We start from the raw sequence: 22,388 nt of genomic DNA on the forward strand, positions 1-22,388 counted from the left end.
TTCCGATATGTTTTAAGTGTACATTTAATAGTCTATGTACTTAACCGTTTCTATGCAAAGTCTTGTCCTTAAATTTCTTATACGAAACCGTGCTAATTAGACCAGCATTGCACACTCCTTAACAATTCAAGAGTACCATAAGTAGATAGGGAAAAATTGTCGAAGATATGAGATTAGGCTAACAAATATGCAAAACATAGAGTCTATATTTTCCGTCCGATGAATCGCACAAACAAACGGCTTGGCCAAAACTACTAGTATTTTAAAAGGAAACTTGATGTGTATTATATTAGATTTATAATTTATATTATATTATATAATATTATATTTTACTTTTGATTTCAGATGTAAGCTATCTAAACTTAGCTACGAAATAAACATTGAATCAAAGACGGCATAACAGTAGTTATTTATTCCATGGACTGGGTATATTAAGAATACTTCGAAGTTTGTAACACTCTGAGAAAATGCGGTGATGAAGATCCTATAAAATATATTGTACATGAAGGATCAACATAGCAAAATGAGTCGATTTGGCAATATCTGCCTCAGTGTTTGAGATGTCTTTCTGAAATTTTGCATACATCCTTTTCTCAGTAAGCTGCTCATTTGTTTAAACCGACGATGTCGGCCACTACAGGAAGTATTTGTCACACAAACTGACTTATCCAAATCAAGATAAAGATTTTTTTCTCGTTTAAGAAACCTGAGATATTCCATGGAACTGTAAAGGTAAACTAGTCAGAGCAACCACCTCCAATTAGTATTCGAAAAAAAGGAATTTAAATGGCTGAGGCCGCTTGTAGATATTTAATCCACAAACATATTTTAAATATAGCTGAGTCTCGAAACATAGGCTGCATTCATTCAAATTAATATTCTTCTACGAAAATGTTTTGTGCTGACACGTCACATTTGAACAATTGCATTTAGTTGCTACTTTGGACTGAGTAGGTATTACAAACTTCGTGACATAAAATGTTAAAAAGTAAAGTCACTCTCATGGGATTTCGACGAACAAAGACAAACAGATAAGGAATACTACAAGTCCCATTCATCATTCAATGTATATGATCCATCCTGCTATATGGTGCGAGGAATGGACGGAAAACGACATCATCTGATGAGTCAGTCTTAGGAGTGTGTGGGTGAGAAAGGTCTTGCGGAAGATTTAAGATCCTTTGCCCATTGGCAACGATGAATACCGCAGTCGATGGAACGATGAGCTGTACGATGAGATATACATCGTTTGCGATGGCTAGGTCATGTTTTTAGGATGAAAGAAAGAAAAATGAAGCTTTAAAAGTTTTCGATTCAGTACTCCGTTCGAAGGATTAGGCGCAGAAAGGCCTGGCTGCACTCTTATCAATAAAGTATCTAGAATTAGCACAGCAAACACCATAGTGGTCGATGGGGACGGCATTAAAATCAAGAAAAACAATATAACATCAGAAACATTACTATCGGAATTCAAAACGAAAAGCCAATGAAGGGGGTAGCACGGGGCGTTTAAATCATGTCCAAAGAATTATGCGCTAAATAAGCTCCTTCTCCAACCGCCCATAGGCATTTGCAGACATGTTTTTCTATAAAAATTAAGGATATTTATGGCTTGAACATAGCAAAATTGTGAATCAGCACGATAAGAACCCAATTGAATTAGACCATATCCTCCCAAGGATCTCAATAATTACTAGTACGAGATATACTTCCTTTGCGTGACTTAGATGTTTTAGGATAAAGAAGAGGCTTTAAAAGTTTTTTCGATTCAGTACTCCGTTCGAGGATTAGGTGGAAAGGCCTGGCTGCACTCTATAAAGACTTGGTGGGCCATTAAATAAACAATATAACATCAGAAACATTAATGGAATTCAAAACGCTGCCAATGAAGGGGGTAGCGGGGCGTTTAAATCATGTGCGAATTATGCGCTAAATAAGCTCCTACTCCAACTGCCCATAGGAGGATAAAAATTAAGGATATTCTATTGAACGAAAGAGTTGTGAACATAGCAAAATTGTGAATCAGCACGATAAGAACCCAATTAAATTAGACCATATCCTCCCAAGGATCTTAATAATTACTAGTGAATAGTGACTAGATGTGCATAAAGAAGAGGTTTAGTAGAGGAGGGGGACACTACCTCACTCTATATCGACGGGCCAAAAATGGACTGCGGTGTAACAAGAACGATACCCAAGCAGAAGTATTAGGCATAGCGGAGACTTATGGAGTCCTACTGAACAAGAACGGGAGGATAAAGAAAGCAGCAATTTACACATACTTATATAATAGTCAGGCGGCACTCTACCACTGTCGTCACCTAAGATCAACTCCAGCTTTGTAAACAAAGCGAGGAAGACTTTAAGCTCATTGGTAAGTCAACTCGACTTGTATAACATACTGTAGGTTCCGGTTCACAGGAACATTTTCGGCAAATAAATAGCAGACGAGTTGGCTAAATCAGGAGCCTTTTTAGCCGAACTTTAACCAGAGATCTTCACAGGCACAGTTTTATATTTGAAAATTCCCTGAACAGATCGGGTCATCCCGGTATAAAAACGAAGCACTTTCGAAAACCATTTGCATAGAAAACTTGAATAGACTAACTTTCCCGATTGAGTACCACCCTAATGTTTGTTCATGTAGCTGCATACCACAAGTTAAATACCGATTTGTGTGCTGATGCAACCACAAATACATAACTTCCAATTATCTACTTCAATGTTAATTGCATTCCTGCTATTTTTTCACAATCGTACACGTGTACAATATGTTCCATATATATATATGTTTACATATTTACTTGTGGTTTAAAATGCACATATAAACAAAATTAAATGTATTTGCTCTTATTCCACTCAGCTGTACTGATTGTAGCGATAACGACCAGAAAGGCTACCACGAGTAACACGAGTCGTTCTTGCGCTGGCAAGTGGCAGCTGGCGAGGTGTTTTACTCCAACGTATGGTCGCTGCATAATTAAATGAAGGTTTTCGCCGTTTACTCATTTTCCCAATCGCTCGCTTATGATCCATCGGATCGGAAGACATACATAAATAGGTGAGGCGACAAAGAAGCGATTGATTTTTCAGTAGCAAATGAACAGCTTTTGTTGGTTCTACGGAAGATACGATTTATTAGTTAAACGGACGAGTAAAGGCTGCAAATAAAGACGAGGAAAAGCAGAGAGAATAGTAAATATCTCAATGTGTTCATTAAATATGTGTAACGATTCTGGAGGAGCGTTTGATGTTACTCAATGTCAATTTACTCAGTCGCATTCGCTTGTATAAAGGCAGCTACTTTTCGTGCTGTCAAAAGCAGCTTTGAAATCGACGAAGAGGTTGTGTGGCTCGATCCTTTTTTCACGGGTCTTTACCAATATTTGGTGAGTGAATATCTAGTCTGTTCTTGATTTTCCAGGCCTAAACCCACACTGATAAGGTCCAATCAGTTTGTAGACGGTGGGCTGTAAGCTTTCACACAATACGCTTGATAGAACCTCATACGCGATGTTTAGGAGACTTATCTCTCGATATCTGGCGCAGATTGTGGGATTTGCCATTTTGTGGATAGGGCAGAGCAAACTTAATTTCCAATCGTTGGGAACTTTTGTTAGACCATATTTTATAAAGAAGCTGATGCATTCTCTATAACAGTTATTCACCTCTTTGAGACTTACAAACGCTCCGGTCTTTAAAAATTCTGTTAGTCGCAGCATCTTTTAGTAGAATTTTCGAGTATTATATCTGTCGACCGGCTTTTCAAGCGCTTCGTACTCACGCATTACGGCCTCTCTCTTGTTTTGTCTAGAAATGCGTCTCGCTTAACTCATCAACTCTCGATATCTGTCCCACATTATACCAAAAATATTGGTCAATATGTCAGATTTATACTTGAAATACAGAGAGAATACAGTTAAGATAGTAGTATTCCTGTGTGCTACAAATGGATTGAATCGGGTCAATACTTTCGTTTAGCCGCCATCTGGGTGACTTTATGCCGCATATATCGGCTAGTGTGAGAGTTATCTTAATAAATCTGATAGAGCGTGTTTTTCTAATAAAGGTGCGTTGTTTTGCTTAGCTTGAACAAAATCGGGTGAAAATTTACCCTAGACCCCATTTTACTAACAAGCCTTATGTACTAGAAATAACTTCTCTGGCTTTAATCCTTGCAAGTTGCAATGGTTTGAAATGTTCTGTTATACCCGAACTTGGCTATTTCTTAATTTTTTCATAGTATTAAATAATGTTTGCATTTCAATATGGAAGGAACTCGAAAATTTGGTTCATCGTATTCGTTCGTGCAAAATAAGCCGTAATAGAGGATCCCCTTTTCTTATTACGTTTTCCGACGAAGTTTGTTGCAACCCGAAGGAAATGGACAGGCCCATTTGTTAGTTTATTATATACGCGAACTAGTCCCCATATTTTGAGGTATTGATCTGAAATTTTCTTGAATAATAGGTTGTAAGGGAGATGTATGCTAAAGTTGACTGATATGGCCGATTTAGATAAACGATCAACAAAACAATATCAAAATGCACCTTTGTATTAAATTTCGTATCAATATCTCAAAAGCTGACGAAGAAACTTGTAAAAACGATGGCTCGAAATCGTTTCTGGAACCATAGGGTTTCAGGCATCCAAGTATGTGTGAGCGAGTTTCCAGGTAAAAAGGTAAACGAGAGAAACCATGAAATTAATGTGTCAAATAAACCGTAAATGGCATACTTTTTATAACCCAATTGACCGCATGCGAGTACATACATATATCGTTATTGCAGCTCACACACACTTTTATGAACACGCATACAACTACAATAATCTACTCACTTCTTCTCTGTAATTACCTGCCAAAGAAGGTCATTGTGTGTGAAAACAAAAAATGTCAACAAAGCTCAGCAAATGGAACACAAATACACAACGATGTAAAAAACACATTCCTTACAACAAAAAATCATAAAAGGCATCCTACCATTTGGGGCTCGCCCGCCACACTTTAAAATTGCCTAACTGCCCCGCTACCCACAAAGCCTGGCACACAGTAGGTCTCCTAAGAACAAATATCCGTATATGGAACTGAAGAGCTTTGAGGCAGCGATGTAGGCAAAGGCAAGGTATGCTTTCTTTTCTGCTTTTAAGCGCGTGTTTGCTTGTAAACGGCTACTGAACTGAACGCACATACAAAGGCAGTTTTCACCAAAGTCACATGAAATCCACACATTTTCACGCATATAAGTGTAGTGTCCGTACATACACATGCATATAGGCATACATGAACATGGATTTGTTTGCATATTAAAATGTGACTCCCCTTTTCACCATAAGAGAAACTCATCGTCTTATTTTTCGTTTATTTTTCCTTGCGAGGACAAAGAAAGGACATGCTAGTCTTGTATCCGTAACTTGCTTAACAATATGCATGCCTTCCTGTACTTTAATTTTCATCAGCTGGGAAAATTCCCTTAAATCTCCTTAGCCCATTTGCGTATATCACCTGTGTAATATTTCAAACAGTATGGTGTCAACAATTCAATTACCAATATAACAATCCAGTTCTGCGTTTGCATGTGGCCCAGAAAATAAGACTACCACTGTAATGCGAATTTGGTGGAATTTATGTAGAAAATCTGCATTTTGACATTGTGCCCAAAAAATAAGGTAACATTTGAATTTAAACCGCGCGCGTCGAAGTATTTGGAGAATTATTTTTTTTTATGTTGGTTCAGTCACATTTATGTCAAATTTTTGTTTCAAGATACGTGTCGTTTTGTGATGCGATGTCGAAATTTGTTGAGCAAAGAATTTGCATTACATTTTGTTTACGGAATCAATTTTTGAAGATGGTGCAGAAAGCATTTTGTGATTAGGCTATGTCTAAAAAAAATGTTTACAAGTGGTATAGTGAGTTCCAAGCCGGCCGTGAACGTGTCGAAGACGAAGAGCGTCCAGGGCGACCATCAACCTCAACCGACGAAGGTCACGTTCAACAAATCAAAGATTTGGTGTTGAAAAACCGTCGATTAACAATTAGAGACCTTGCTGATGAAGTTGGCATATCGAAAGGCTCAGCCAATACCATTTTGAAGGATCTTTTGGGCCTCAAGCGCGTCAAATCTCGACTGGTACCGAAAACATTAAATTTTTTGGAAAAAAGGCGTCGCGTTGAAGTTTGTGAAACGATGCTTTCCGACTACCAGGGTGTCATGAAACGCATTATAATTGGCGATGAGACTTGGATCTATGCTTACGACCCCGAAACAACCGATCAATCGAGCGAATATCGTGCCATAAGAGAGCCGAGACCAAAAAAATCGCGCCAAAGTCGCTCAAAAATCAAGGTCATGTTGACTGTTTTCTTCGATTATCGTGGTGTTGTGCATTATGAATTCCTTCCAACCGGTCAAACAGTCAACAAGGAATATTATTTGAACGTTATGCGTCATTTGAGTAACGCTATCCGCCTAAAAAGGCCGGAATTGTGGAAAGACAATTCTTGGTTTTTACACCACGATAATGCACCATCCCATACTGCCCTCGTAATTCGTGATCATTTCGCCAAAAATTCAACCCATATCGTTCCGCAACCACTGTATTCACCTGATCTGGCTGTTCACCAAGCTCAAAAGACCGCTCCGGGGACACCGTTTTTATACGATAGAGGAGATTCAAGCCGCAGCGAAGACGGAACTGAAGGCCATCCCGGAAAGTGACTACAACCAGTGTTTCGAAGATTGGAAAATCGGTTGGCATAAGTCCATTACATCGGGAGGTGATTACTTTGAAGGAGATGAAATTGATTTGGAAGAATAAATAAAGAATTTTCATAATAAATACAATGTCACCTTATTTTTTGGGCCCAGTAAATAATATTTTAGTAATACTTGTGTGACCAGGATACCACGTAACATTTTTTATTCACATATGTATGTAAGAGACTTAGCAGATAGAAAAAACGTAATTACTAGTTATCATTCACGACACTTTGAATTATAACCAGTATCTATTTGGGTGCATCACATGGATCGCATTTGCACTGATATGTTACAGGTATATCTAAACATATACTACTATGAGCTAAAAAAGGTAAGACTTTGTCATTAATTTTAAAATTCTTAATTTATTCTTCAAAATCTATATTGTCACCCTAATGGTAATCCCCTTGGTCCCTATACACTTGTGCTAACGTTTTCTGCAATCCTCGAAACAGTTATTAAAGTCAATTTCCGGAATAGCCTTCAATGCGCGTAGCTATTCACGTTTAATGTTTTCAATTATTTTCTGCATAGCCAGAGTCGTACGGAGCTAAATTGGGCACATACGGTGGTAGCGCCACGACATAGGGTGAAAATTTGGCGAAAACTCACGAAGAATCAATGCAGTTTGTGGCGGTGCATTATCGTGGTACGAAATACCCATAACTCCGACCTTTATTTACAAAACGACGTATAGCACTTAAATAGTATTCTTTGTTGACAGTTTGGCCGGTCAGAATTGATGCGGAGTACACCACACCTCGATAATCGAAGAAAACTGTAAACATTTCGGTTTCGGCTGACTTTTGCCATAATATGCGGCCGACTGATCCTCTGTTTCTGGGTCGTAAGCATAGATAGAAGGCTAATCGCTAGTTATAATCTGTTTTATGACACCTTGGTAGTAAGAAAGCATTGTTTCACAGACGTTAACGCGACACTATATATCGAAAAAATTAAGTCATTTTCGGACCAATCGTAGTTGATATCGATGTCCGTCGTGGCGTTCTCGACCCTCTTTGTATAATTTGTAGCAACCAAAACATTTTCTCGCGATAAACAATTATCACTAAAAGTCTTCTCCAACGTTTTGAACGCTCCGGCACCAGAAATTTGACTCCGTGCACAAAATTAAATGGAACTTCTTTGTAGAATAAAATAATAAGGTCTGTCGCAAAAGAAACAGGACTATTAAAAAAAACAACAAAAAATTAATATTTTTCAAAAGTTATATTTTTTTATTCAAAGTAGTTTGCTTGTGCTTCGACACAGCGTTTAGCCCGGTCAATTAGCATTTCAAATGAGTATTTAAGGTCATTGAGAAGCTCTTGAGAATATCGGTCGTCGCCTTTTGGATAGCTGAAATGTCCTGAAACCAGTGTCTTTTCATGGGCAAATGAAGTTTTCCAAATAGGTAAAAATCACAGGGTGCCAGATCAGGTGAGTAGGGTGAGTGATTAATGGTTAACATGGAGTTTTTTGTCCAAAAATCAGTGACAAGCGTCGACCGATGACACGGTGTATTATCGTGCAACAGGCGCCAGGACCCTGCCTCACGGTATTGTGGTCGAGCACGACGTATACGTGACAAAAGACGCTTCATAACACCAAGGTAAAACACAGCATTAATCGTTTCGCTAGGTGGCACGAACTCTTATGATATTTGGCACAGATATCACTGATAGTCAAGCCAACCTAAAAAAAAATTGTTTGTGCAATGGGTTTTCGTGCGAAATTTAAACTACAAAGTATTTCTCCTTTTTGCCCACAGTAGTTTACTAATCTACTCTTCGGGTATATTGGTACTAAAAATTTGTACATAATTTTGTCTCGTAGTGCTCACTGACTTCTAACCGCAGTTTTAAGTAGTTGATGGAGCTAATGTGTAATGTGTGTATGTTAGTAACAATAAAAATTCTAATGAAATATTTCATTTTTTATATGAGAAAAAATTTTTTAACCCGAGGAAACCCTTAAGAACTCATATTTTGGAGATACCTTAATCATAGTATATGTAGATCCTAGTGAAGAATATTTTTAAAACCAAGAAAATGATGGTTAATATATTTTTGTTCCCTATTTATTAAATAAGAAAATGTGACAGCAGCCCGACAACATTTTTTTCACTTTAATTAAACTTTTATATTCAAGCAAATCAGATTTCAACGCGCATTTGAAACGAATGAACAAACACACATTAAGTTTTATTTCATTTTATTCCGTTATATTCCGATGTATTTGAGTTTACTTTTAACTCATTTAATTTGATTTTAAATTTATTTCTAATATTTTAGTTATTATCGTTTTTTATTTTAGTTAAATTACCTACTATGTAGCACACTATGCCATTACACTTTTTCCAGTTCTTGTAATTGATGTTTAAAAACATATGCCAATTCGACTTAATTGCTCCACATTTGCATTGTGTGTCAACAATTTATAACATAAATTTCACATTTCTCCCATGACATGTTAATTGACAAATTTTCACTATTGCTTAATTTATTGTATGTATATACAAGGTCATTATGTGAATCGGTTTAAAACAATCACTCAAGCGTTAAGTATTCGCAATTAAAACTGCAAAACAAATACCAATTGAATTACAACAATGCCTAAAGCAGGCATACATACACACTTGTGTATGTCAGTGCTCACAGCATGATAATAATTAATAATATATTTGCACGCTCAGCAGTAAACGCAGACTCAAAGGCACTGTTGCTTTACTTTCGTACCAGTCACGTGACGTCGAACGCCCTGCGGCTACCGGCAGACAATAATAATATTATATGTACACAAGTGGGAGCGCACACGCTTTTAGTTTCTCTATTTATATATAAGTATGTATGTATATGTGTTGGCTTGTTTGCCATATTTGTTTTTATCATTAATTATGCGTAACACCGACCGACTGACCGTGTTATGACTGCCATATGTCAACGTCAACATCAACATTTGCCGCCAATTAACTTTGAGCATATAAATTCACAAATACACAAGCACAAGTATTGTACCTATGTACTATTAACAGTTTACTTTTGGCCTGTTTTGCTATTTTCTTTTTTATATACATGTCGTCGGAAGTTTCAAAAACGTTTTACCTCCGTTTCCGTGCAATAGTTACTCTACGCAAACACTGCATTGGAAGCCGTTACTTAAGAACGTGATTTCGAGAGCACTTAGTTAACTGCAAATTATCGGAGGCGACAGCTTGTGATTCACCGGCTGCGATTTTACAAACATATTAAATGCGCGTGTGTGTACTTGCTTTTGTTATATTTGTTGTATTTTTGATGAATTTTTTGTTGTTGCTGAAATTTCATTAGAAGCAATTAGCAACTTTTTAGCTCACCGGTGAGATGGCTGACAACAAATTGACTTACAGTCAAGAGAGACAAAAATTTTATTTATGAAATTTTTGTTGTTATTTTGTTTTATATTTTTCAAAAAAAATTTCCAGCTTTAATTGTAGTAGTAACAATTGCACATTTTAGTATAATTTCTATAAATTTATATACTAACATTACACTTTCACTAACGGTACTTTTTGTAATTATTTTTTGATAACTGTCACCACTCAACCCAAAAACTTCCAAAAAGTGTACGCTGTCGCCAAAGTTGCAGGTGTTGTTGTTTCCGTTATAATTCCTTTCATTGAATGTACCAGTTGTGTTGACAGCACGACGATGACTGAACTAGACCACTGCATCGAGAGTTGGTACCAAGCTAAATCCATGTGATGCATAAACAACATCAACAAAAAGGTACTCTTCAAGAGGGACAATGGTGAATTTCTACTGGAATAGCTTGAGGAGAAGGATAACGAAAACACGCAAAAGATACTCAGAGACAGCTGATAGTAAATTGAGACCGAGTAAAATGTTGAGAGAGAGCGCAATGCGGAGAACAGTATTGAGCGACAAGGATGCTTCGTGAGTGATTATGTACACGTCTCTAGCTTATTTATACAAAGAGCAGGAAAAAGTGATAGGGAAGATTCGTGAGAAACTGTGTACATGTATTTACATTGTACGTAGAAACACTTTTATATACTTCTCTCCTATATACTACTTGTATATTATTATAGTAAATAACTACGTCATGGTTTGGATGCTTTTGCCATTTTTTCAAAAGAGAATAAAGCTACTCATAACTCCTTTTTAGAACGTTCTGGGTGTAACTAAATAAAATTAAGCATATATCGTCCCCTCAATATAACAATAGCGTATAACGGGTTTTTTTGGAAGTTTTTGAGAAAATCGAGAGCTTTAAATTTTTGTAATTTCTTATTGTTAAGAAAATTTCTGAACATGAAAAAATTATCCAATGATTTTTTTTCCAATGACATTTTGACCCACTTTGTGGAAGTCATGACTGCGTCTTTGAAGAATTTGACGAAATTTTGACCAGACATAGAATCAATGATGGAGATTCTAAATATGCAATAAAAAAATAATGGCGTATGAGCACATACGCTATTGTTATATTGAGGGGACGATATTATGCAATTTAATTCATAACCTATCAAAGCGGAAATGGATTTTATCTAACCGTTTACTTTCATGACGTAGTTTTTGAATATGTGGAGGACTTGACATCTATTTTTGATACTTTATCTAGTCTCTCGAACTGCGAAGCTCCTAGATATGTAAGACGAGTTCAAGATAAGGCTGAACAGAAGCAAAGAAGGTATTCCAGCGTCTCACTCTTTGTATATCTATATCCTTATTACTTATGCCCACCCAGCTTGCATGTGACGCCAGTACTCTATGACCGGTCATAAGGCCAACATTCGTGCTGCAACCCTTTCGAGGCCATTTGGGTAAAAAAACTGGCTATCCACGTGTATATTGACGTTCTTTATATCCCTTTCTGCATAGTTAACTAGCTCAGTAGCTTGCCTAACCGCAAATTCTTCCAGCTCTTTCTTCGGAAGATACAGAAGTTTTCCGGCACCTCGAAGGGTCGCCTGAGATCTGACTCTGGGCAATAAATCCCGTTGCTCATTTCATAATCCACTTTTGTTCCGTTTAGATTTAAAAGTTCCGTGGATGTGTCGGTCATTTTTATTTACCAACGCCCTGCTTATTAAATAATGTCAGAAGTCTTTTATTATAATATTAACATGCTAAAATTATCCAGGTATATGTTACAGCCATCGGCAAGATTTTCGAGAAGTGTGTTTTGGCGCCAAAACAAGCTAGTACTTAAAGAAAAACTCTCACAATATACATTAAGCAACAAGTATATATAACTATGTAAACAGCCTAGAAAGTTGTGAGTAACATCTGATGCCCGTCCGTAAAACTGCGGATTATTTAGTGCTCGGCATTTCATAACTCTAACACGACTTTATGAAAGTATATAATATAACAATATATAGATAACATTACAATAACGCTATGTGCTTTCACCGCTCTCGTGTTATTACTCTCTGTTACAGTAATTCTTGAACACTTAAGTACATAGGCGCTTATTAAATAATAAAAGCCAGTGAAAGTGAGCACGTTGCGCTGCAACCTCTTCTCAATTGAAGTGCTCAGCTCTGCTGTTTATATACATATATTTGTTGGGCGCTTAAACATGTACAGCCCCGTACCCTCTACGCCTAGTCAAAAACGCTGCTAAAACTCTATGGCAACACTAAAAGAACAACAACAATTAAAGCATTATTTTATATACTTAATATCAGAGAACTTTTTATTAAGCAGTGTTTGTTTTTGTTTTCATATTCAAGCTTTGCAAGCACGTTCGACTTTGCCCTTCAATGTTAAACCATATTGCGAGTGTATGTGTTGCCGGCCGAAAAGGTTAATCGCCATTTAAAGGGTATATAGCTAACATTCATTGAACGTTGTTAAAAGCAGTAGAAAGCTATAACAATAACAACAACCATAATATGAAATAAAGGAAAAACAATCACAATTGGAAAAAGCACTGACAACAACAATACAATTGAAATAAACATTACGCGGATATCACTTAATGGCCGTCATTAAAAGAAATATTTTCGCATCCAAAATTATACACATTTTCTCGCACATTTACATTTAATTTACGTCCGGTATGTAGCATCTTTGACATGGTTTAGTATTTTCGTAATCTAGGAAAAACTACAACGAAGTTGCTGGCCTTTACTACCTTGCTTACCACTTTTTCAAATTCTTATTCTTTGCAAGCATATTTTCAGGCGCAGAAGCAAGGCATTGCATTCAATTATAAAATATAGGGTTCTTCATTAGGAAGCTATAAAAGTAGACCGATAGGGACAACGATGCCATATTTTTCCCCACTCTTTAGACATTTCTCTTCAGTAATGTTTGCCATTTTATTGTGGAAAGATATTCAATCCAAAAACGATTCGATATTACAGGCATGGAAAAATTTGAATTCACAAGCACAATACAAAATGTTCACGTGCCAGTTAGGCAAAGAAGTGCCCGTAGTGTCGACAATATTGCTGTCGCTGAATGGCTTCGTCAATAAGCAATATATGCGTTATTGGTCAGGCAGCAAACTACACATTCTCCATTAGTCGCCATTGTATTCCGAAAAAATTACGGTTTTGTGCGGTTTATGGGCCAGCGGCGTCATTGGGCCGTACTTCTTCCGTGATGACAAGACCGGCACGTTACTGTGAATGAGAATCAGTACCGCTCAATGATAACCGAATGTTTTTGGCCCCAATTGATTGATATGAGCTTGAACAATATGTAGCTCCAACAGGACAGCGCCACAAGCCACACAGCGAATATCAAAATCGATTTATTGAAAACCAAGTTTGGTGAACGTGTTATTTCACGAAATAACTCAGTCAGTTGGCCGCCTCGGTCGTGCGATTTAACGCCGTTAGACTATTTTCTGTGGGGCTACGTCATGTCTATAGGTGACAAACCAGCGACAATTGATGAAATTCAGACGAATCTCGAACATAAAATTGCAGAAGTACCGGCTGATTTATGTTTGAAAACCGTCGAAAATTGGGAGCTCTGGACTTCTGCATGTGTGTCCGCAGTGGCCATGCAAAAGAAATCGAGTTCTATATTGTATATAATGGCATCGAATATTTCACAGGAATAAAGAATTTCATTGATATTCCATACCGTTTTTGTTTTATTTAAACTTTTATAGCGGTGTTTGACTTTTAATATCAAACTGTTTGATTTGTATGATCAAACATTAAAACTTAAATGAGATTCTTTAGATCCTTTCCCCTGGTGGGGGGAAAATTAAAACCTTATTCAAGTGAGAAATCTTTCATTTTTATTTAACATTTGTAAAGAATATAAAAATGTCTAAATATAAGTATATTAATACATTCCGCCCTTTTGAAGCAATGAACATGTTCAATTTTGAACAGCGGTCTTATTGAAAAACCCGTTAGTTGCTATTCATAACTTTTATATAAAAATTAAAACTTTAGATGGGAATTTAGGATTTTTTTAAGATCTTTGGAGTGCACACTTACCAGGAACTTAAACCCTTTTCTGAAATTCATTCAAGTTCACGTAGCAAAGGGTCGAAGTTTCTTGGAAAGGGTTTTCAAAAAATATTATTCTAACAAAGACTTTCGAGTTCGACAAATTTTTGAAAAAAAAAATACTTCTAGGACTCTTCGAAAAATATTTATTAATGCATTTTGGCTGGTTTTCAAAGTTTCCTCAGTTAATGCCGTGTCAGCAAGCGCTGCTACTGTTGCCTCTTTTCCTTGCAACTTTGTTTCGCTAAACTGTCACCGGCTCTTTGTTGTCTCTTGGGAAAATATCAAATGAAGCTTTACTAAAGACCCGCTCCACACAACCATAATAGGGGACAACATAAGCATTTATAAACTTTCAAAAAAGAGGTGAAATAAATATATATGTACAATAGAATATCGCATAAGACGTAACCTTGAAAAAGTTGAAACAATTTAAAATGTTCTCATTCAGTGGCGTTACGGATATACATTTCAAGTCTGGCAACAACACCAAAAATCGAAACTTTGTTACACGTATTTCTGCTTGCTTGTCCCAAATTTCTGTCAGTAGTCCGCTCACAGCACTCTTGTCATTCGAAGGAGTTGAAGCGATGGTTATTTTGGGTAGTTTATTTTCCATTCCGTTGACTGCTTTGGTCTGATTCTAAAGTTTATTGACGTGCTATTGCGCTTAGCTGGTGTAGTCAAATCACTTGAGAATTCAAAATGAGAGCAAAACGTTGGTAGCAAAATAAAGTAGCTGTCTTTGCGGAGGTGAAATGATGAAAATACTAATTTCACTGATTTGTTTTAATTAATTCCATTTAACATGTGCCCCAACCACAGCTAGAAAGCGATAGCCAAGTGTCAAACGTATTGGAGCCATATTTTAAAATTACCGTAGTGTTTCAAAGTATTACTTTACCTGACAGCGGACTTTTTGACGATTACGAGTAAATATCATTAATTGAGCAAGTGATTTGATCAACACACTGATTGAATTTTGACTCATTACCCGAAGGGAGACTCATCTTTTAACATGGACTGTCAACTTATCGAGATATTTCAAAACTAATTAATAAATAACATTTGTTTATTATTCGGTCATCAACTGATCCTAATGGAATTCTAACAGTATTTCTGAGTTAGGATACACTAGGAATTATGCGGAGAATGATCTGGTTGGTTAAGTAAGCTGTACAGTTAAACTGCGAAAATGCGATCTTCATACGATGAATTCACGTTTCAACTTCGATAGTCATTTGATTACGTAACTGGTAATCATTAAGTTGATTAAAAAACTTTAAACCATAGGTTCTTAAGCATCTCAACCAAAATCTACCAAAACAAAAAGAAACTAAGAGGCCAATGTTTTTCGACAGTTGAAGAGACAGGCTATGAGTTCAAAAAACATGTTTTAGAGATCAATCAGTGTGTAGATCTTAATGGAGAATATTTTGTAAAACAAAAAAGCTATTTAAGATGATTAATATTTGTTTTTGTTCTGCAAATAATATAAGCTTCCTTTGTATGCTATGACCTCAGAGGCATACAACGAAGCAATTTACAATGCTGTTTACGTTATTTTTTTAATTTTTGCATCAAAAAACTATTGAAGCTGGAACACATATTGTTGCTGATACCAATTTTCATTAATATTCCAACCACCGACTCCTTCAAAGACTTGATAGAATATTAAATTCAGAGTTATGAAAATTACTGGCAAGCGGTAATAAGCTATTTCCTCATCTGATTGTGTTTGAAGTTAGAGCTTACCAGGATTTTAACATACTTTTTCACTTTTCGGCCCAGCTTAATCATAGCTATCCACTAACGACAAACAAAATTTTAATAGTGGTTGCTTCTGAGCAGGCTATGGAAAGCAGCCTTTATGAGTTCCGCTAGCTAACAGCTTCTTAAAACTTGAATAATTCTCCATTAGTGTATCAAAATGATTGTAGAAATTTTAGTATAGAGTTTATTTCCAGTACTCAATGTTGGACGTACTACATGTCAAATGTGATTTTCCCACAAGAATTTCAGCAAATAAAAACTGCCAACTATGATGTACAAGTATATTCTAAAAAGAAATAACTAATTTTCTACAACTTTCGATAATTTCATAAAAGCTTAAAAAACTTTTAAAACACAAAACAAGACAACCGACACGAGAAAAAAGAGAAGTATGAATATTTGGTAGTTCTTTGCTGGAGAAAGCTCGTAATATTGGCGGTTCAGTTTAACATTGGATTTAATGACATTAAAAAAAATTAATATTAACAGGCTGAGTGACCTTACGCTTTGTCCCAATATACAAGGTCTGTCGCAAAAGAAACAGGACTGTTAAAAAAACAATAAAAAATTTATATTTTAGTAGTTTCCTTGTGCTTCGATACAGCGTTTAGCCCGGTCAATTAACATTTCAAATAGTGTTTAAGGTTATTTTTCGGAATACTCTTGAGAATATCGGTCGTCGCCTTTTGGATAGCTGAAATGTCCTGAAACCAGTGTCTTTTCATGGGCAAATGAAGTTTTCCAAATAGGTAAAAATCACAGGGTGCCAGATCAGGTGAGTAGGGTAAGTGATTAATGGTTAATATGGAGTTTTTTGTCAAAAAATCAGTGTCAGGCGTCTACCGATGACACAGCGCATTATCGTGCAACAGGCGCCAGTACCCTGCTTCACGGTATTGTGGTCGAGCACGACGAATGCGTGACAAAAGACGCTTCATAACACCAAGGTAAAACACAGCATTAATCGTTTGGCCAGGTGGGACGAACTCTCGGTGTACAATAGCCTCGGAATCGTAAAAACAAATCAGCATTGTCTTTATTTTTGACTTCTGAAGACGACCGACTTCTGATCGTCACAGAAGTCCTCACGACCTTCTTGGTATCGCTTAAACCACTCATGCACATTACTACGGGATAGGCACTGATCACCATAAACTTTTTTCATCATTTGAAATGTTTCAGTAAACGTTTTTCCAAGTTTAAAACAAAATTTAATATTTGCTCTTTGTTCAAAATGCATTTTACGACCGATGACCAAAAGCTGCTGCCACTTTTTGATCGATAACATCGATTGTAGTTATCCACTTGTCTTAAAATTTTTACGAAATGTCAACAAGAGATAAACTTTTTATTTCATATACCCACTAATACATAGGTGGCGCCACCAGAAACAGTTATATTTAAAAAGTTCTGTTTCTTTTGCGACGGACCTTGTAGATTTCTTAGTTTCAAATTTTATACACAGTAGCAGTGTTATCCCACTAGCCTTATGGGGCCTCTAAGAATTTTAGGGTAGTGCTTTGGTTGTTGTAATCTACTAATACAAACATTTTCATCTTTTTAGAAGTGAATGACATTTCAAATTGAGAGCAAAAAGGATCAGTGAGGTCATGACTCAGCTTTTTTTGAAAAGTTTATTTATAATAATATTTATATTTTTTTATCTGGGAGTTCATTCATTTTACCAGAAAGATTTTCTCTCTTCGGTAACTCATCCAGTTATTATCTAAGTTATTTTGCTGCACAACATTATTGTCCAGAAGCTTATGTGTAAGTAAAGTTTGGAACATATCTCAAATCTATTCCTCCAAACAGGGGTCATCTTTTTCTCTATAGGTTCTAAATTCTCGTTTTTTGATAACTAATAACGATATAATAACATGTAACTCGTTTGCCGGTATGGCCGCCAGTATGCGGATGCAAGCCTTTTGAATGGCCTCTACGTCTGCATAACGCTTGCCTTTCATGGGCAAATGCGATTTTCCGAAAAGGAAGAAGTCGCACGGTGCCATATCAGGTGAAAACGGGTAGTGGTTAATGGTTAAAATGAGATTTTTGGTCAAATAAGCGGTCACAAGCGTCGATCGATGAGACGGCGCATTATCGTGCAATCAAACGCCAACTTTCACCTTCGTGATATTTGGGCCGAACACGTCGAATACGGCGCACCAAACGCTTCAAAACTCCAAGGTAGAATACCGCATTAACGTTTTGGCCGGGTGGAACAAATTCTTTGCGGACAATACCCTTAGAACCATAAAAACAAATCAGCATTGTCCTCACTTTTGACTTCTACATGCGCGAATTTTTGGGTTTCGGCTCGTCCGGTGCCTTCCATTCAGCACTCTGGCGTTTCGTTTCGGGATCATATTGGAAACATTACATTTCGTCACCAGTCACATTATTGTAAAAGAATTTTTTGTGCTTTTTGACCTCTTTAATAATGTCCTTCGTATGTTGGATTCTGAGCGATTTTTGGTCGTCAGTCAATTTGTGCGGAACAAACCGTGCACACACCTTTCGTAAGCCCAAATGTTCGGTCAAATCGGTTATGATAAATCGATGTTTTGGAGATGTTCAATTTCATTTTCATGAAGTTAAATAACGATTTTGATGGAAGTTCCGGTGATCATTAATTTGGATTGACCCACATGTTGATCGTCATTTATGTCCTCATGTCCACTTTGAAAACGTTGAAACCACTCGTGCACTCTGCTACGGGATAGGCATTCATCGCATAAGCTTGTTTCATCTATTGAAACGTTTCGGTTTTTTTTTCTTGAGCTGACAATGTTACGCAGCCGATTGTTGTGCTGTGTGGAGGTGCGAAAATACTTACAAGCTACCCAACAGTTCGGAGCATGGACCGGTATAGACGGAAGGGTCTGGTCCTAAACTGGCATGTTCGGTGTACCGTCGTGTGACTTATTTGTCACAGATATATATATACAGATCTACAGTATAAATTGTTCGAAATAAATCCAACGCGAACACTGACATCAGAAAACAAGAAAGGGTTCAAAAGTCGTTCTGCAGGATGCCGTAGAGTGCAGCTGTGAGTAGCCTGGAAGTGTACCAAGGGTTGAGTGCAAAATGCAGGCAAAAGATATTATTGCTACGGTTCAGCGAAAAGTTATCGCAAAGAAAAAAAAATAACGAAAACTGAGAGCTAGCAGATCATCAACATAAGTGCTAAAACACCGGAACAACCTAACAGCTAAGGGATTACATATAAGTGAAGCAGCAAATTTCTGATGATACTTCCAACACCCAACGGACAAGTGAACGGTATGTGCGACAGTAAAGGAGTTGAGCTGCGGAGTTACCGCGGAAGCAGAGAAAGTCACGGAAGACCGGAGACGATGGCTCATAGCTCAACTCATAGAGTGATGAAGATGATTAATATTGTGGGCACACAGACATACATAAGTAATTCAAAGACTGCAATGTATACATATTTTTGCGCTTGAATTGGCTGCCCGTATTTCGGCTCAAGGGTGCCTGTAGAATAATTGCTCAAAGCTGAGCCGAGCGCAAAACTGATTTCAATCAGGGCTGATCTATTTCGGGTACCGCAGCATGCGGGATGTGGCGTTCATAAAAAAACGCTTCAAAACTGTTTTCTCGCATGCATAAGCTCCGGCTTCGGTTTTGGTCAGCGTCCAATCTGCCGTGTCTGTGCAATTTTGTATAAAAATGCAGCCACACAGTTTTGAGGCTGATTTCTCACATTCGTCAGTTTTGCGTTCAGCTCAGTTTTAAGCGTCCAACACTGCAGGTACCTTAAGATGCAGTAATGCTCGCCACATATGCAAGCATTAAACCTAAACCAAAGAGGAAACAGAAAAAAGGACAAAATGTACATATGCATTTGCGAGTGTCGAGTAGTCTTGCCATCGTAACGGCATTGCAAGCTCCCATCTTCTGTGCTCACTTTCTTCTCACCGCCGCTTCATTTGTTTGTTTGTGATTGCGCACGTGTTGTAGTAACACTTAAAACGCCCTACGGCTTGTACGACAAATTGCGTGCTTAATATTTGTACCGCCATCAAGGACCTGCACGGGGACCAACTTCATGCGATACTGCGCTCACATCTGAAAGCCTCATCAAGACAAACAGCTTTCAACCACCGAACAACTTCCAACCCAAAAGCAATTTAAATGCCGGAAAAAGCGGTAACAACAACAAATGTGTAAAATTACAAAAACATCGTCATCGTGAACAGGTATATTGATATGCAGCTGCCGAAGTGAAGAGTTTTTCAAAGACATTTCAAAAGAAATATTAAATTAAATCCATAATATAAGTTATGACACTATATAGGCTTTCGAATTATAATAGTAATTTCTGTGGGCGTGTTAATAATTTATGATCCCAAGAGAACTAAGTTTCATCAAAATACCTAAACATTTACTCAAGTTACAGCTTGCACAGACAGATGGACGGATGGACTAGGAATTCAACTCGTGTTATCATCCTGATCACTTATAAATATATAACCATATATATATCACTGTTATTTTTAGATGATACATGACAATCTTTAGATGAACAAAGGTGTTACACATTGTAGGAACAAGTTGTTGTTGCAAGAGTATAATTAATGAGTGGGAACGAAGTATGTAGCAGAACCAGCTAACATCTGGAGTGAAAGTAAAATGAAATTTAAATTTGTGATAACAGGGTTGAACAAATTAGTATATGATGAGTTTGCATCTAAAACTCATCGCCTTAAGAGTAGGCAGCATAAAAAATTACACCGGCACGAACGACTTTAACGCCGTTGCACTTTGTACACAACGCAATTATCGTGCAACAACATCAAATGCAAACTAAGACAATAACGCGTAACATATTATCGAGTGAGTTTTTATATGTAGGAAATTGAAAACTTTCAACTGATAGTTATGCATCCACACCCTACTCGTCCACGCTTTTAGCAAACAGACGCTTGTCTGCCAAGGAGCAACATTACAGCACACTTTTGCGCTACAGCTAGCTATGAGCTGGCGAGATAAAATCACTTAAAGATTACTTGCACTCCCGGACAAATACACTCACACTTATGGCCGTACATATCAGACCGAATCACCAAGTTGCTGTTTTTGAAAACGTGTTGAAATTAATACTACGTTATTGTTTAATTTTTTTTTTATTCTGAAGGGCTAATTAATTAATGTGGTCTCAAAAGTGCTTCCTATCGAAGCTTAAAAAGCTGTAACAACATTTGCATTGACGACCCCTAAAAACTATTTAAAGTTGTGCGGTAACTACATTTAGCGTTCATTCAACATTCCTCCCTTCCGTTATGAAAATACGCGAAATCGGGCCATGGTACTATAACCACGCTTACTCCCCATATAAATTAAATTCACTTGACTATATACATATAATACACTTTATATATTGGTCAAACTTTTATAATCGAAAAGGACTTAAAAATTTTTATGGACATAGTTCCACCAGTTCTAGCAAACACAGTCCATATCTATCTTTACTTCCCCTTAAGTTTTTGTAAGCTAATTGATTAATAGACTGAACAAAGGATTTTTGGAACAATAAATGAGACATCTTAATGAAGCGGGAATTATCTTACTTCATACTCTTTTAAATGGTGTATAAATTTATATCGAAATTTATAATTTGGCTGTGCTTGAACTTAGCCATCCCATGCAATCAATAATAGTGTAGTCGCTCAATAAGTAATTCCGTTAATTTTTTATTGTGTAAAATATAAAAAATAGAAAATCTGCATCTTGATCCAATACTTTTTGACATCTTCAGGCAAGAGATTGATTCCACGTTCATAAAATTTGTGACTCCTTCAGGCAAAAAAAAGTTGTCGAAATAATTTTTCAATCTTGATTTGAGGTGAAGGTCTCTCATCCAAAAACATTTACAGAAACCGGAACAAATAATATTCCGAAGGGGCGATGTCTGAAAAATATGCCAGCTGCAAAAACTTTTGCTAAGTCAGCAAACTTGTATAAGGTCTCGCATTATCTTTGAGGAACATTACATCTTTTCTCTTGATCAATTTGGCATCTTCTGTTTGAATGCACAACTTTATTTGCCCAGCTGATCACAATATACTTCAAGATTAATCGTGGTATCGTCAGGTCATAACACAACTAAACAGACAACATTTTTTGTGACTACCAGCCTTCGAAGTGGTTGGTGCAGGTTTATCCTTTTCATACTCTTGCAACCAGTTGCTACAGAATATTATAGTTTTGTTCACCTAACGGTTGTATGTTTCACTTAAAACTAATCAGACAAATGTAGGGTTATATATGTATATATAAATGGTCAGGGTGACGAGAAAAGTAGAAATCCGGTTGACTGGCTGTCTGTCCGTCAGTCCGTGCAA

The 22,388-nt window shown here is 36.9% G+C and overlaps 1 protein-coding gene across 1 annotated transcript in view; it reads right to left on the reverse strand.

Moving 5' to 3' along the window:
* Window positions 1-10,438, reverse strand: part of LOC126752687 (cell adhesion molecule Dscam2-like) — a 292,000-nt gene extending 281,562 nt beyond the window's left edge. The window contains exon 1 of the mRNA XM_050463656.1: window positions 10,287-10,438. Within this exon, the coding sequence (XP_050319613.1) occupies window positions 10,287-10,288 (2 nt within the window). The 5' untranslated portion in view covers window positions 10,289-10,438. The remainder of the gene's footprint in view (window positions 1-10,286) is intronic.
* Between the last annotated feature and the right edge of the window lie 11,950 nt (window positions 10,439-22,388).

This window comes from Bactrocera neohumeralis, chromosome 3, assembly GCF_024586455.1.
Source record: "Bactrocera neohumeralis isolate Rockhampton chromosome 3, APGP_CSIRO_Bneo_wtdbg2-racon-allhic-juicebox.fasta_v2, whole genome shotgun sequence".
Lineage (NCBI taxonomy): Eukaryota > Metazoa > Arthropoda > Insecta > Diptera > Tephritidae > Bactrocera > Bactrocera neohumeralis.